At 32.2% G+C, this 18,313-nt stretch overlaps 2 protein-coding genes across 4 annotated transcripts in view; one reads left to right on the forward strand and one right to left on the reverse strand.

Annotated features, from left to right (window-relative positions):
* Nucleotides 1-18,313, reverse strand: part of LOC126865495 (uncharacterized) — a 65,628-nt gene that overhangs the window by 32,723 nt on the left and 14,592 nt on the right. For 2 of the 3 annotated variants that reach the window (XM_050618069.1, XM_050618070.1), the window contains exon 3: nucleotides 4,917-4,976. The exons of the other annotated variant lie outside the window; for it this stretch is intronic. In XM_050618069.1, coding sequence (XP_050474026.1) covers nucleotides 4,917-4,976 — 60 coding nt within the window. The remainder of the gene's footprint in view (nucleotides 1-4,916; nucleotides 4,977-18,313) is intronic. 3 annotated transcript variants of the gene reach the window in all.
* The window catches only part of LOC126865494 (glycerol-3-phosphate dehydrogenase [NAD(+)], cytoplasmic-like), a 78,064-nt gene continuing 67,608 nt past the window's right edge, over nucleotides 7,858-18,313 (forward strand). The window contains exon 1 of the transcript XR_007689578.1: nucleotides 7,858-7,861. The gene's annotated coding sequence lies outside the window, so the exon portion shown is untranslated. The remainder of the gene's footprint in view (nucleotides 7,862-18,313) is intronic.

Genomic DNA, 18,313 nt, shown 5'->3' on the forward strand with positions numbered 1-18,313 from the left:
TTCTCATTTTATTTATATTCTTACTAAGCCGGGTTTTCACCACATTACAATCTTTTTCTACCGTAATGTTTGTTGCTAATTACCTATTGCTATTTTTTTATAACTTTGCACGAACACGTGCCCGTCTTCCGGGTATTTTAATCTGGTTCGAGTAATTTGTTGTTGTAATAACAGATACGATTATTCGTACTATTCCTCGGGTTTTCCATACTAATTATTAATGACTCGCGTCTTGTTATTTTACCACTTTGATGTCTACCAGACATATCATCATTTCATCAGGTATTTTTATTTTATTTTATTTTTGTTTTTTAATATTCTTCTACGATTTATACCTTTGCTTCATTCGAATCCAAAATATCGGTATATTATTCCGAGTTTCCTGTTCTTCCTCGCGTTTCCTTACGTCTCCTGGGTAATTATAAAAAAATGTACGAAATACCCAAAATATCAAAGTGCACGTAAGAAAGAGAATAAGTAACATATTAAAAATAATCATTTATGACGTTTACATTCTATCGTCCAATGATTCAACTTGGATGAAACGCAGCGAGGAATGTACCTACGAAAAGAGTATCACGTCATAAGACTTTTCCCGTTGCCTGGTCAAACACTTATCGATAGACAGTACCAAGAAATAACAGCAGCGAAGCAAAAACTCGTAATTCATTTTAATCATATTGCTTGGCAGAAGCTATGATTCTCATTATTCGCCATACCTTTATACAAACTTCATCAGAATATTTTACGATATTTTAATATTATAATGTTATCAATCATATAGATTGCATATCTATATACATTACGTGCATATACTATGTATAGTAATATTACATATATATATCAATATCTACTTTCTGCGTATTAATTGTAAGCAAACTTTCAAAGAATTGTATCATTTAAAATACCTTTTACTTCTTTGCTACTATATTCGAGTACACAACGTAACAGTATATTGCAACAACGTAGAAAATCGTCCGAGTCAAACGTTAAAGAAATTACTCATGTAATACGCTAAACCAGCGGTATTGCATGTACTACTAAAGGGACGAGTCTTTTTCCATAATAAGGACTGTTTCAAGGTCTTGTGAGCCTTGAGTCATCAAAGAAGAGACTCGTATAGACAAACAAACTAAAACAAATTGTTAGAGTTATCCTAACAATGCATTATCGAACAGCAAAATATTAAGATCTTCTATTTGAATATTTTGCCATTTATTGTTACACTACTTTATTTTATCGTATTTTAGTGCTCCCCCTTTAAAGAAAAAGAAATTAAATTATTATTATTATAAAATCATATTATAATCATATCATGTTATAAAATCATAAGCAAAATATGTCGTTTCAGCACTGGTTATTATTGGTTATTATCGGGTATAATCGTATTTTACATAGGAACTACGAAATCACTAAATTATTTCTTCTTTTTAATAGTTTTTTCAGTCTTCTAATAGCCTGCCAGTTTTATGAATTAATAAATTAGAAAAATGTAATTTGAAAAAGTACATACCATGTTCCCAGCATCTGTATATTCACACTGGAGCTAAATTATCTTTGTAACGTCAGTCATTTTGAATAGATATACAGGAATCGTATAGTACATGAAAACAGATTTATTTTCATTTCTACAGAGGCTACATACGCACTCATAACACAAACAAGTGTTTGTTTCAATATCAGACATAATGTCACTCGATTGTTTATCGTGCAAAGACGTAAATGATAACGTAATAAATGTATTTGCCACGCGCGTGTACACAATATACATATATATATATGCATCTAAATACAGTACCGTAAAAAAGTATTAGGCCACTTAACAAATGAAAATGTTTCGTTTTTATAAATAAATATAAAAATACTAAACACGTAACACGTCATGTCAATTACACACGACCAAATAATAATTCAAGGATTCTCGTTAACGACCTCATAAAGAAATATCGACTAATTTAAAATAACTAATATTTTTTAGATATTATTACAATTATCGTATTTGCATGTGTGACAATTTCTTGTCCTCCTGATAACAAAATTTCTTTCGACGATCTTGTCAAATAATTTTCGTGAATATATCGTGAATATATTTCGTACGACCTGCCAATTTGTTTTTACCCTTTCAAACAATTTATTTACATTCTCGATTTCCTTTCTTCTCGTGTATCGTACGACATTTAATCTAAGACCTTACTTATCGAAATGTTATAAATCAAGAAGAACTATAAGTTATCAGGATGTAGCGACAATATAAAAATCGTTTCTACACGTAGCTATGTAAAAGGTATTTCATAAAAATATGACCAATCGTCGTTGTAAGATCAGTATAGTAAATAGTCTGAGATTTTCGCACATCGCTACGTATGTATGCGGATAAGAGACAAGGAAATTTTATTTCGTTACGGTTAATTACTCCGAACCGTAACGACCGTGATACAAATGGCGATCTCGCGATCTCGAGTTTAGCCAATCGAATACATCAATCGAAAACTCTAGAGAATAAATACACAAACGTGTATTAATCGCCGTTCACTAGTGGAACTGGACTAGTCGACCCTGGACCGAATGTGTATGGCAAGTGTAACCGCTTAAAAGCATATAGCCCTTCACGAATTCCCGATGAAAACGACTCGAATCTCGTGTAAGAAATGCCTAACAGACATATGGGCAAAGGTAACGTGAAAACAACTCGCAATCTCTTCCGACGTATCATAAATTTATCAGTCTAGAGGGGAGCAAGATAAAGAAGAATTTTCTCATTATCGATTAACCTTTCTTTCAAATATAAAAGGTATATCAACATCTAAAGTCCATGATTTCAAAGCAAAGTACGACTAATAAATTGGATGTTACCGATAAGATTTCTGTATCAAATTCTTTGGCGTAGCGTAAGAGAAGGTGGATCAAACAGCACGAGAAATATCGATTGACGATTGAACGATCGATCAACAAGCGTATCTGTGAATTTCAAACGATAAATAGATTCCTTGACACGTTTAAACTAATATTCGATTGTAGTCTAAAAATCTTTCGCAATCATGTTCTGTACTGACTTTTTTCTTCAGTGTTATTACGAACGTTTTACAAGCTTTCGAAGTTTCGGAAAACTTTTAACCTTCTCGATGTTCCTTAGAATAGGGAAGTAGCTTTTCCCATGTAAATCCGGACAAATTATTAAATCTGTTGAGCGTTTCCTAGAACAGGAACGTTACCTTAAGGTCTTAAAGTTGAAGATTAAAAGATATTAGTTATAAAATTATATGGATAGTGATAACTATATGGATTACGGTTTTTTATTCATTTCTAAGAAATAGGAAGGCACAAAAATGAATCTTTTCTATTTTTTTACCTTTTCCTACGAACCTAAAAAAATAGTCTAGTATCTTCAATTTCTATTCAATATACACATTCAAATTTGTTTTTTATCAGAATATTCGTCGTGTTACACGATTGTTGTACATGTATTCGTAATTGTATTATATAAGAATCAGGTTTAATTAAATCATAGAGTTATGGAATCTTGTAAAGAGTGGTCTTGCAGATCGTTTAATTTTCTCTCGACTATAACTAAACTGCATACATATCCATAATTTAGTGGCTTCATAACATTCTATATGTATAAGTCGTACAGCGAACAATTATAATGACTTGCAACACGTGTGAGGTTATTCATGATCATGTGAGGCTAGGTTTCTTCCGAAGTGACAAATTAGTCGGTTCTAGGATAGGTATGACTAAGCATAGCCGAGATACACATTACAGTATAAGCTAGGTCTAGATTATATCCGACAGGTGCACATTGTATCTACGTATAATCAATAGAAATAAGGCAATGCAATAAAATGACGAAAATTTTGATAAAGCGTATTCTATTGTATAGAAAATAAAATCAGTCGAAATGTAACATTCGTCTTTCGTATCATTTTGTTAATGATAAACGTCGTCGCTTAATTATTTTGAAATTATAAAATTCTCAAGAATCGATAGCTGTAAGTACATCGTAAAATGTGAATTACCGACGTTCAATTTAAATTGAAAGGAAGGGAGGATAATTGGTTTCCTCGAATTAAATTATAAAATTCTTGGATAGTTGGAAACGTTTCAAAATTTACGAAATGGTTAATCTAAATCCACGTACACGCTATCCTTGAATTGATCTTTTAAATTGTACATTCAATTTGTTTATCCGTAATTTAAAATGAAATGAAATCAATTTCTTAATATAGATTCTTCTTTGATACAGATATCGGTTAATTCCGTGAGAAAACTAGATATTACCGGATTTTATATAACAAGCTTAATTATGTCTTATACTACTATTACAATTTTTTTCAATCGTCGATTCTTCAAGATATCGAGCTTCAGTCGAGATGGTTTAAAAATAGTTTAACGAAGATACAACTGAACTTCAAACGAATTCAAAACTTCTAAGGCATACATTACACGTATGCAGTTTTCTCTGTATATAAATACACATATGTATACTTTTTATAGAATTTGCAAACAAATGCTAGGAATTTAAACGAGTCTAGGAATTTAATGCAGTCGATAATTTTTAAAGTGTATATTATATATTCTGTGTATATAATATACATGTACGTGTGTTTTTTTATAGAATTTTCAAACAAAAGCTATAGATTCCAACGAGACAGGTATATACAATCGTATTTAGGTGAATAAAGATCGCTGTTTAAGGTGATCGTAAAGTGGGAGTATGGAACTTCCTAATTCCATATATTAAACAGAATAACGTGTCGGCTAGAGGTAAATCGACCTTGATTCGAAGTAGTAACTTGGACGATATAGCAAGATGGAAATGTGATATCCATCCTAGTAGATACCAAGTATATTTCTTATGTAATATAAATGAATTTTATGATAGAATAAATTGAACTGGCTCGTCAAAATTTACTCACCGGTGTCATTATCGTGCCCTTGAATTCCATCTCCCACATCCTCGGTGGCCGTGGAAAGAGCTGAAACCAAGACAAACAAGATCGTTCTGCACTCTCGTCTTTATTTAACGTTTCTCAAACGCAATTATTAATGCACGTCGCGTTATAAACATACGCGCCCTAGAAAGTGATCGCGGCCTTCCATGCTTCACGGATAAATATTCTCTTTGAAATTGTTAGTTATTCGCGGAATAGGTACGCTATCATTCGTAAAAAAAAAAGAAAGGTACGCTATCATTGATAACAAGATGCATTCCTTGCTTATCTATGTATGTAGAAATTGAAACTTGAAAGTTGAACATTCCATGGTCAATGATAAAAAATAGTGGAAATTTGTATTGTTAAAGAGATACGTATATTTTTAGGCTATCGTATTAATCACGCATATACTTGGCTAAATCTTTAAAAATAAAGTTTACGATATGCTCTTTTAATACATAATTCATCCGTAAGAAAAATTCTAATGCATATGAGTTATGTAAAAGTCAGACTGATCGATACTATTTTATCGAGGTTAATTGTTCGATTTTTCAAGAATTAAATATCAATCTTTAGTATGTGTGTATTCTTTGATAAAATTCTTAGAAAATAGAGTTAATCGACTTGGCTTCTGAATGGCTCAAAAACATATTTATATCATTATACACTCGATGAATTTATTTGTAGATCGAAGTAGCAACAGTTAGCTCCGCAAATATCGAACTGATCTAACGCTAAATTTCATATACAGTCCCGTCCATAAGTCACCGGATACTTGTTTATTTTAGAAAAAATTATCATTTGAACATTGATACGACTTTCTGCATTGATATTTTACCGTTTACCCGTAAGTCGCTCGGTTGGATTAAAATATGCATAATTCTATACCATGAGATAATCTACATTATGAAACGAAGTTAGCATTTATGTCAAATGTTGAAATTACGCAATGTTAAGAGTGTGTGTAATACATTAAAATTTTGCTCAAAGCAAGCAGTCGATTTACCTTGTATTCAAGCGTCCAGTGACTTGTGAACGGCAATGTATATTTTTACACATAATACTGATTAATTGTACAGTAGAAAGTATGCTGCTTATCTATACGCACACGTATATACACACCGGTAAGTAACAGCTAAGTGACGTTACAAAAAGCAATAATGCTGGTACATACGTTTTCGACGTAGGTAAATTTTAAAGGAACTATCGAAATAGCAAAGATAAGCAATTTATAAAATATAGAAATAGTGAGAAAAGAAGATAAAACTATTTTGAATCACAAGTATTTACGTAGCCTGGACAATTTTCCAAATAGAATGTCAATTAAAAAATCATCGAATAATATATTATTAAAATTAATATTTTCTATTAGTATATTCTACTTGTTTTTCGACTTTACGGCTCGGAAAAGAGACTTGCCTTACATATTTCTGACTTTTACTCATTCTCGTACCTTACCTGGAACACTCATTACGTACAAAGACCCACACCTATCCACACTCCCATCTCAAACACACATATCTCATCTTATATCTAATACTAACACTTAGACAATATTTTCTGTTAGCAGTTAAAATATATGCAGTCAGAACGTTGTGTATGTAATGCGTAATTCAATTTTTTATTTAGCCGTTCTTTTTCTTGTAAAACAACCCGTATTGCCTTTGTGAACAATTAATAACAATAACGCTCCTTATCGTATGACTTCTAAGTAATTATCAGAGGCAGATAAAAGAAAACTTATTATTCGTCGTTGTTTCGTTATTGATATAACTGTTCGTCATAATCTGATTGCAACATTAGGATGGAAGATCTCAGAGAAGATGTAATCAGTTTAGTGTAGAACAAATTCTGACAGAAACATAAAATACAACTGGTTTCTCCGCTGAAATTTTCTAGTAAACATGAACAAACACAAATGCTGATTAAAACTCAATTTGCTACGTAATTATAAATCCTTTAAGTTCTTAAATCATACTATCGCGTTTATTTCGTAAAAGCTTTTTTCATTTTAATGATAAGAATGCCTCAAAAGCTATTCAAAAGTCTCCAACCTATTTCGAATGATTCGATATATGCTGAATGAACGATATCTGATTTGATTTCAATTGACTTTAGAAACTCTAACACGAATGTAGATCATGTATGGCTATCGCTATAGCTATTCTACAAGTTAATGGAAAAAAACAAAGGATTGACGTAAATCAACGAAACTACAATTTACTTGGGTAGTCTTACACAACAATTTATTATATAACTAGTAGTATCAGTAGAATGACAAGCAACAAATTGTAAAATATTAAAATTTTTAATATTATACGTCATGTAGGATAATCGGATGTTTTGTGATTTATAGAATTTACTTTAACAGTAATTTTATTAATCAATTTATTACACAATTTGATTTGTTGTCTGTTTTATTAACAATTTTATTATCATATTCATCCCAGCTGTGTAGAAGAATTTATTGATATTGGCAATTAGTAATTTGCAACCTGTAAAATTTCCCTAATAATATTAGAAATAGCATCCGCGTTTTCGAAAGATTTCAAAGAAGTTTCCAACTATTAACTTCAACTCGTCAATGTGATTCTCAACCTATCACAGTTCATATACAAAACAAATCTTCCTATTGCCATTTAAAAGTTTGAACGAGGATAAACGATTAATTTGCATTGCACGGAATGAAGCGTGATCAATTTCTTTTTTCCGCCAAAAAAGCCTTCAGCGCGATCAATGACACGTGAACGTGCAACATTAAAATCCTGCTAGTACAACAGACCGGAAAAAAGATACAAGAACGTCGACCGCACACTAAGAAGTTACGCTAATTCTCATTCAACGAGAATAAACTTCATAACAAGCTCACTTTCAGGAAGTTAACAGTACCGGAAAATAAATCTATAGCTATGCAAGGTCGGCAATTGGTGTCTTAATATCGCTCATTTTATTACTCTATTATACCAGCTGCACGAATCTTTTCCTACTAATAAAATAGATTATATCGTACCGTAGCATTGAAAGGATGCACAATTCAAAACCATTAGCTCTTTTTAAAAGATACAAAGAATTATTTTTGAGCGCAAGAACAGATTATTTTATTAATCTACGTCGTACAGCGTAGAACATATTATTTCTTTAAATAAAAATATACAAAGTAATCAGATAGGTTTTTAGAATTATTTTTGTCATACTACTTTCTACCACGTACATTGGCAATTTGAAAATGTTTTGTCATATCTAGAAAAATTATGCGTTCAAGAAATAATTAAAAATTGCTGTCAGAAAGAGAATAATATTTGTAAAATAGTATCAAATATCATTTTCTATCTTTTCTCTGTATAATTTCAAAAAACTTTAAAGAAACCATTTTTCGAGTCACATCTTTTTTTTGTAATAAAGGGATATTAAAAAAGTGACAAAAAAAACAAATTTCTGAGGAAATCAATTTGATACAGAAAGTTTAAATACATTATTAATTAACACTATTCTGCAGTCATTTGATAATGAAAATATTTTTTCTACAATTTGCATTGTTACTATGCAGTACATTACTACATTATGTATACGTAATATAATAACCGATTAAATTATCATACATTGTAGTAACAGCAGATAATTGTTACCATCACTTTTAAAGGCAAGTTCATTGAATATGCAAATCAATAGCAACTAACAATGAAAAGTTCCTAAAATCCCTGTGCATTTAACAAAGTCGAAACAAGGTGACAAATTAATATTATAGATATACTATAATGTCTTATCAATTATCCAGATTTTTGACGTTGTTTACACCATTGAATTGTTCAATTTGAAATCACCGAATGAAACTAAAACCAATGAGAACCACGTGGCTCAACCGGAATTCAAAGATTATTACTCAAGGACAATTATAATTGTAGGTTACTATGTTTACGTTACGACGATTACTGCGTGTTACTTCAACCTTTATATTATATCAACAAATTCCAAAACAACTGGCCGGCTCACACGAATCATCGTAAACGCTCCGATCGACTAGCAATGAAAATATTTTGTTCACACTAAACAGTGTCTTTCATGACGTTAACGCTACGTTTTCTTTTACATTATTATCCAATAACGATATCCGTTGAATCGTACTTACCACCAAATAGATAGATTATAAATATTGATTAATCTCTGTTTGGCAAACAATCATAAAAATCATGAGTGATATCAATTACGTAAAGTTGAAGGAACATAACATAACATTTGGAATGTATAAATACTTTTTTATTGTTCAATGTCCAAGTTTTGCTATCTCTGACCAATTCCTGAATTTTTTTATTCGATCTAACTATACTCAAGTAAATAAATTGTAATACAAGTATATGCAATATTTATTTACGATTCTAATCGTATAATATAATATATATTTATATATGTATATAATATTATACAATTAGAATATTGATAGAATGTTAATATAATCCTTTACTTTGCACGATTAATGATTTAACAAAGGGATAGGATTAACTAAGTTGATCGAACGACCGATTTACCTACATTTATTTACACGAATTAATTATACAAAATTTTTTAAGCGGAACACTTATTGAATGTTACATTGATACTGTTATTGCGATTGAGGAAGACGATTAAATTCTTCAATTGAGAGTTGGATAATGTATTTGTAATAAAATTACGATTTAAGCCATAAACGCGAATATCAAGTTCACGTGTTTGTAATGCAACTATAAATACTCTATCCGGCCAATAAATCTTTATCTTAAATTGATTTTTATTCAAATTCCAAAAAGATAAAGCAGAGAATCTCAAAGCAGAGAATTAGAAAAAATTAATAAGAAATATTGTAATTGGCCTTTAACGAGAAGTATAACCTTGGATACTTGGCAAGCAATTGTGATACTTGAGCGAGTAGCGTACTATGCATGAAAATGAGCGAACGCATCATCAATTTTACGTCACATAATCTCAATGAAAGATTGCTACACTGCGGTATATATCTCATGTTTTCGAGCAAACTCCAAGCCTCCTAGCTACCTGTGACTTCTTACTTTTCAACGAGGCGAAAAAAGAAGCGTGGCTGTTATCTAAAAACGTAATACCTTTATTTGCACCATTTACGTCGGAGATTAAGACAGAAGGAGACGCGAAACGTAAAATTCACGAGGCACGTCGGTACTGTAAGATCATTTTATCGCTTCTCGTAATAAATTTTTCAAACGTGCATGCAGTCTCGCTTGTCATATGAAAGGAGAGGGCAAATATCGGCAGAGAATATTTTTGTATCTCGTTCGTACGAATCATGCAGGTTAACATTACGATATAAAGGAAACGATAATCGTGAAACGTACAATACCTCGCGAAAGTATTCCAACGTCTGCAGGAACCTTTTGTAGATGTATTTTATGTATGTTATACGAAACATTTTGAAATTAAATCGACACTAATAAGCGCCGATAAGTAGACTGCGGAATTTTATGTATTTATGGAAAATTCTAAAATACCTATTATAATATTTAGTAAGTAAAATAATTCTCTACCTAGTTTTTTTTATTCATAAAAATATGAGTTTGTATAAAACATACACGGTCTAGTATGAGACACGACTATCGCGATTCTATTGGTAAAGTTTGAAACAAATCTGAAAGTCTACATAGAAGCTGCAAGATATTTAATTAATTAAATAAAATTAACATATTTAAACTGAAATATTTAAGCAGTGAATTATTTATTATGTTAATAAGTCTTACAATCAATGGGACTACCCTTAACACTCATTATTAGTTTAAAATGATTATTCACACTGTATACTAATCTCTTGCTAATTATATGTTTACAGTAAATATCTTGTAATCTCTATATATACATTCGGATTTTATCAACACGATCATAATAACCATGTCAAGTTACAACAACAACGAAATTTCAAACTGTTTTATATAAAACGTACGATATATGTATAAAGGTTGTACATGGTAAGTGTTAATATATTTTGGTTAGTGTTAATATATTACCACTGTACGAGCATAAAAAAACGAACGTGCCGTCGGCTATATACCTGCAGGAAACTGTCCGCAGGCTTGTTCTTGAACCTCGAATGACAACAGTTTTCAATTGAATGATCGCGGTGATACTTTATTACGCGCGTACAACGATGACTTTATTGCAGCGTTCAATATAGCGTTCCCCATGTTCAACCTATATTTTCTCTGTTCACTCGTCTATTAAGCGGGATAACTAGTTTTGCCGATTATAATTTAACTCGTAATGAAGGAACGTTCGAAGAGGAGGAGCATAACAAAGTCATTTAATCCGGCTGATTATGTATCAACGATGTGTGAAAGGAGAAAAATGTCGTTTTTATCGTTGCCCGCGAGTATTCGCTGCGACTTTTTATGCGAAACTTGCGCGTTCCAACGAACATAACGCGTACAGGAGAATATAAATATTTCGAAGAATGGAAGAAGCAAAAGTATCGAAAGAAATTTGACAAAATCCATAATATACGAGACAAAAGAAAAACAACTAACGACGTAGTTATAGCCGTACAGAAGCAGACACAGAAACGAACGTCTCGTTCCACTGCACGGAGTGGATCGTGCGTTGGGCACCTGAAAGGTCAGCCACGAGTTACACAAAAGATGGGCAAACGAGAAAGCACTTTCTTTACCACATGCGATCCACGTAGGCTGTGCAGCATGCTGGACATGAAATGTTGGTTGTACGTACCGACTTCGGCATGTTGTACGGAGAATTCCAACATAGTAAGCTGAAATCGGCAGAATTGACCTGGGCTATCGTTTGTCGGCGCAAGGGTAGGGTACGACCGCACGGCAAGGACACATAGATGCACCAAAACAACGACCGATACCGAACGATATATACGTATATATTCGATATATATATGTATACACTCGATAGGAACAATGCGATACTTTGAAATGCACTCAAGCTGTCAACCGTGTGTGTAGGAAGAAGATGGCGACGGGCTAATCAAGCGTTAGATCCTGAAACATACTTAGAATCCGACAAGTTTTCATCGATGCGACAAGTCAGTCAGTCTCCCCGCGGTCTCTCGGTTAGCTTCGAATTTCATACAGCATCGACACCAATATCTCTTCTATCCTTTAGAACGATAGAAAACTTCACGGGCACGCATTAACCACATAGGCAGGCACACACGAGATCGCGCGCGCGCACTCCTCTCCCGATCAACTATATGTTGTATATAGGTATCTCTTTCTCTGTCTCTTTCTCTTTCTCTTTCTCTCTTTCTCTGCACTAGCACGCGACCACGCGCGGTATTTACGCGTTAAAAGTAACGGGCAAGGTGATCGTGGATAGAGTCTCTCTCGTTCGTCCGAAAACAGTATTGAAGAAGAGGAAGGAAGACAGAGAGACTTTTCACCTTCGACGGACTTCGCTGAACTGACTTGAACCAAGAACGCTCCCGTTCCCGTTCCCGTTCCCGTTCCCTCGCCAATGATTTTCTCCCTCTTCTTTCTTATATCTCCTCGCCTCTCCTCCTCCACCTTACAGGCCCTCCTCTTCTTCTCTTCTCTGTACGTTCTGTTGTCCCTCCCTTTCCCTACTTTTCTCTTTTCTCATTTACACCGCAGCGTGTTTTCCTTTCCCGAGGGAACCGATCAACGCACCTGTTGTCGCTGCACTGATCGAACCACGGCTGTCGAACCATGCTGAATGATACAGCTCCGAGAAGCTTGTACGCCAACCTCTCACTTAGCCTTATATAGAGTGTCTGTCACGCGTTAAGAACGCTCCGTGTTTTCGATTAGATTCTTATCGGGCGAAATGCAGTAGCACAATGGGACGGCACGAAGTTTTATCGTTGGCTATGAGGAAACTGTAACCAAGTTGTCTCTCTTCGTTTCGTCGTTTGTTATCGAAGCTTCTCTTTCGTTTGCTGATTCGCTCAAAAATTTAGAAAGCAGACCAACAAGCTTCTCTAGAAAGTATATACGTGTATGTTCGCGTGTACGTTCTCACCGACAGGTGCACGTAGTTGGATATTCAAAACTTATTCATCTGTAAACCGCGCTAAATAGGATGTTTTCTGCCGAAGACAAGAAAACGTCGCGGATCTTCGCTTTTCTGAATTTTACCGTTCTATTTTTTTCTCTTTGCCTTTCTTCATTTTTTTCGAGTTGCCGAGCAGAAGCGAATAAATCGAATATTTCCGCTGGAGTGTAGTTTTGCTAATCGAATCTAAGGCACCGGCGAGTGAAAGCACTCGCAAGTTTCGATTTACAAACACGCTGCGGTATATTAGAAAGAAAAAAGGAAGAACGGAAAATATAGTAATATCTACAAATAATATAGTAGTATAGTAACTGTAATAGAGATTTGTTTGACCTATCAAAAATTAGAACGTGTAATTCTGCTTTAGACGTTTTATATCGCGTACACACGCATTTTATTACCTTTAAATTTCCAGTAAATACGCGAAATCCAAAACAGGCAAAAAAAGGGATCGAACGACAAAGTTTCGTCTGATTTTTAATATTTTAGATAGTTGTCTATCTATAATGTTTAATGTTTAATAGTTGTTTATCTATAATGTTATTTAATGTCTTGCTATGCGAATGTTCTATTGGTAACTTGAGAAATTACAATTAACAGCGATACAGATTAAAGTGATTGCAAAACACGGAACGTCTGCGCTGTTTGCGTTGGAAAGAATCTATCGATGACCGTTAACCTCAATGGTTTCCGGACTACTGACAACACTCGGACGTCATGTCCATGCGTTTAGCTACCGAAAGATAAAAACACAGTTACATTCTTAGACAAATAAAGCTTATTCATAGTTAATTTCTTATTTTAGAAAATTTCGCTCGAAAATCAACACACAAACTGTGTAAAGTAAGAGGAGTTATCGATCATTGTTTGACGAGTCAAATAAATCAAAATGTCCGAGTAATCTGTTCCATTTAATCACTTCCTTTAGTCTTGATTAAACTTTACTTTAACTTCGTCACTCGCGTGGAAAATTCCATATTTATGGGAAAAGATAAAAAATTAGAAAAATTCTATTTATCTGTACTTTCTATTTTCATAATATTAATATATTGTTTATCGTAGGATAATTTTTGTAAGATCGGTTTGTTTTCTAAGTGTCATAATTTACTTTAGATATCCAGAAAGAGGCGGGTTATTACCTATGTACACACGAAGAAATCTTTTAAAAAATGTTTGTCTTGATAAACACAATAAAGACGATAAGCAGTTTTGTTGATAAACTATTTTTCAATCAGTATACGTGTAAAAAAGAAACAGTCTTCGAGATATCATAATATTAACAAGAAATTTCTTAATTTTGTAATTATAACAAAGATCGTTCTCGCGAATGGAAAATGAAACTATGCAAAAATTTTAAGAGAAACTGAAGGAAAACTTGCGAGCATACTTATCCCCTCCGCTTTATAAATTTTAGGTCGCCATAGATACAATGACGTAAAACGACATGTATTTCGAGAAAAAAAAAATTAAGTAAAGATAATTTTTTAAATAACCTACTGATCATAAAGTATAAATTATTAAACGTGAAGACATTTATGTACGTGTATTATGTGTAGAATAAATGACAACAAAATTTTCACTTAGGACACTTTATTGATAAAATCTTCACATTTTCAAGTACTACAAAGAATTTCAAACAGTTTGTTCTTATACAATCGAAGTAAGAGTCTCAATCAAGAAATAAGAATTTCAATCAGGCTTTTATAAAGTCAAGAAATGAATCACGGATTATACATGATGAATCGAGATGTGCATACAAAAGTCAGTTAATTCGGCAGATTACTTTATTCTTAAAATGCCATCATATGTAACATATCATCAAAATGAATATTGCTGCTCAACAAATTTCAATTAAATCAAACTTTATCTTTATACTTAATCTTAATCGATAATCTTCCTACCTGCTAACTTTCATGATTTTATTCGATCGTAAGCAATCTTCTTTGATTGACTATTTTTATTATCATTACACGTTTATGAATTTCATTGTTATATTCTACGCGCGGATACTGCGTATATTTGGAATTCAAAGAATCAAAATTACGGTGGGTTAAATGAGTAAAGTAAAGTTTTGCATAAATTCCCACTATCTGGTTTTGTAAAAAAAAAATTCTAAATTTTCATGGACACGAATAAAATCATGAAATATATCGATCAATTAATTTAATATTTTCAGACTGCGCAGATTAGTTTAAAGTGGCAAATTGTTAAATCGATTTCGAGGAAATATATTTCGCGATAATAGAATTACTTGACAGCTTTTACTACTCGCTAAATTTGCTTAACTTAATCTATTAGAACAAATTAGCGTTAACTGCCAACACGTCCAAGGTCAGTATGGTCAATCAATCCACTTTTCCCCTCTAAAGCTTTAAATCAACGTAGGCGAGTTACATACATACCAAGAGCAATTCAAGTCAGTAAAATTGTACCATCCTGAGCCTTGCGTGCCTGCTTTTATTATTTTTCATATAAAATATCAGAATTATTGAAGTCGTTTATAATGTATGTAATGTAATGTAAGTTAAGCAACGTAGAAAAAACTTTCGCCACGATCGAGTTTAACCGATACGTTTCAAAATCATTCGTCGTGACTATAGAAAATTTGTATTGTTCATTGCGACCATACAATATGTTGACAATACGTGATTAAAAAAAATAATCTACAATATATTTTTAAGGATAATTTAAGTTACCATAATAAAGCAATAGTTTGAGGGAGGAAATTATAAAAAATAATTCCCATTGATAATAGAATTCTCGTAAGCGAACTAGTGCAAAGAATTTTTCCCTTGTATGCTGTTTTCTATATAAATTTGTTTGATATATACTGAACAAATTAGAAAATGTTATTTTGGTAACGATCGCAGTTCCAATGATATATTGGATACACAACGTATTGACTCAGTTGGAACAACGTGCTAAAATATTTTGTTAGATGAGGAAAAAGAAGAAGCAGAACAAAAATAAAACCTGGCAATTAGATACATTAGACAGTTTTTTTCGTATTCTATAATTTTTTTATCACCAAGGAAATTTATTATCGTAGGTTGACGTTATTATCTTTGCTCATTAGTGTGACAAACGGTGCAGATTGAAAAATATCTCAATATTCCAAAAGTCAAAAGTTCTGTAAACATTCGATTCATTTATCAAGTTATAGTAATCTATACAATCAAAGCGAACAATTATTTAATTTATCAAAATGTAATCTACTATGAATAGCTATCAGTACACGATATGTATAAGAAAAAGAATACAATACAATACAATAATTGTATCTAATCATGTTTGACAATTAAACACATTTTTCTAAAGCAGTAATGAACAAGATAATTTCTACGCACATATATTGTAATCGTATTGAATCTCCATTAGTACAATTGAAAAATACGAAACAACCAATTTCTTTCTTTACAATTGGATAGTAGAACGAATCTGTAACTAGATAAATTACATTCTTTAAATCCGATGTAAATTATTACTAGCTGTGTTATAGTTTCCCAGGATTTTTAAACTATATATTTAATTATATTTCAGTCATGATTTATTTCTATAATATATACCCATTTTATATATATATTTTTATAAACATTTTTATATACAATATTTTATATACATTAGTTAAAGTATACTGACATATATATATATATATATATATATATATATATATGGCCATTATTACGTAGGTATAAAATAAATTGTGAGAAAAAGTAAGAATATTGTGTGTAATAATACATATCACAGGTTTTCCTTACATTTGTAATCTTAACAGTCTTGGAATTTTCTCATTAGGCTCATTCTTAAATAACTAAACCATTGAGTCAGATTAAATATTCTCCGTCCAAGAGCAATTTATTGATAAACTCTTCGGAATTGTGTAAATAATGGTAAACATACGTAGTCACTGTTAAGGATTATCAATGCGAGAGACCTTCGCGGGAGGTAGAAACGTCAATATTTTTAACGAGGACGCAAAATAACTCATTAATCATTGCGATAGAAATCTGGTAAACAGTTTAATTCTAGAATCTGCTTTCAACGTCATTTCATTCCATTTATTTTTATTCGTTTTTATTGTCCATTTTTTTCCATATGTAATCGATGCTTAGAGTAATCCTATCTCTAGAAACGATCTACGATCTTTTAAATCGTGGTATTTATTCGAACAGATGTTTGAAATTGATGTGGAATTTTTTTACATGATACAATAACGCGTAATTTTCATTGCAACGCTAAACATACCAAAGCTTGTTCTACACAACAGATCGATAGACATTTTTTCGTGTATTTCAAATCCCGTATAGAATCTGTATATAAGTTAACAGTAGAACTATGAGTCTGTTATATGTATTTAAATATTCTATATATCAATCATTATAATTCGAACGATATTAATTAAAATGAATGGAGCCACATAATCATGCCTCTGTTTCAGTAAAAATCAATATTAGTTTTGGAAAAATACCTATATGTTTTCAGTAATTATAAAGAAACGAAATCATTTTGACGGGTTTGGTAGTTCGAGTGTTAAAGAATTAACATTGTGTAAGTTGTGCTGTAACTTGTATGTGCCTAGAATCGCTAAATTTTTGCTATATAAATTGCATGTTGTAATCAGAATAAAATACGAAAGCCTAGGAATATTAATTTACGACGTAAAACAGGTTAACAATAAATTTCCATCGTAGATTTCATGTATTTCTCGGCACTGCTGTCGCCGCAAGCCATGTTACGTTCGATTACGAAAAAATATTATGGAAATGTAGAACACCTTTCGATCTATGACAATGCATTTCTTTCAAGTTTCAAGAACTGGATCTGAATAAAACGTGCGTTATTAGTTTAGATGGTAGCAATAACTTGCGTCAGTTTCTGTAATGGATGATTATCTGTATCTCGAAGGAGATTGGTCTCGCTTAGTTCAAACCTACACTACGTAATTCTCCTACTTACTTGTTTTACACATTATGGAAGAATTGCGAGCATGACGTCGGTGATGCTGCGCGTTTGGTTTGCATTTGAGTTTACATTTGAATTAAGAAGCTTTTAAAAGAAGACGCATATATTTACACTCTATTACAACATGTATTCTGCAATAAAAATCTATTTATCTAAATCTATGGACAAACAAACATGTATGGTGTCCATATACGCTGCCGGTCCATTTATCTAAATCCATCAAGAGGAAAAACAATTACTACAATACGAGTTCAGTGATTTTCGTCACTGAATAATTCTGAATTAATCGGCGGCAGTTCATTTAAGCAAAAAGAACACCAAATTTCGAAATTAAAATTTCTTTGGAGATAGAAATTATGAAAGGGATAATTAGAGAAAGAAAACAGAAA

The sequence above is a fragment of the Bombus huntii genome, chromosome 5, assembly GCF_024542735.1.
Source record: "Bombus huntii isolate Logan2020A chromosome 5, iyBomHunt1.1, whole genome shotgun sequence".
Classification (NCBI taxonomy): Eukaryota; Metazoa; Arthropoda; class Insecta; order Hymenoptera; family Apidae; genus Bombus; species Bombus huntii.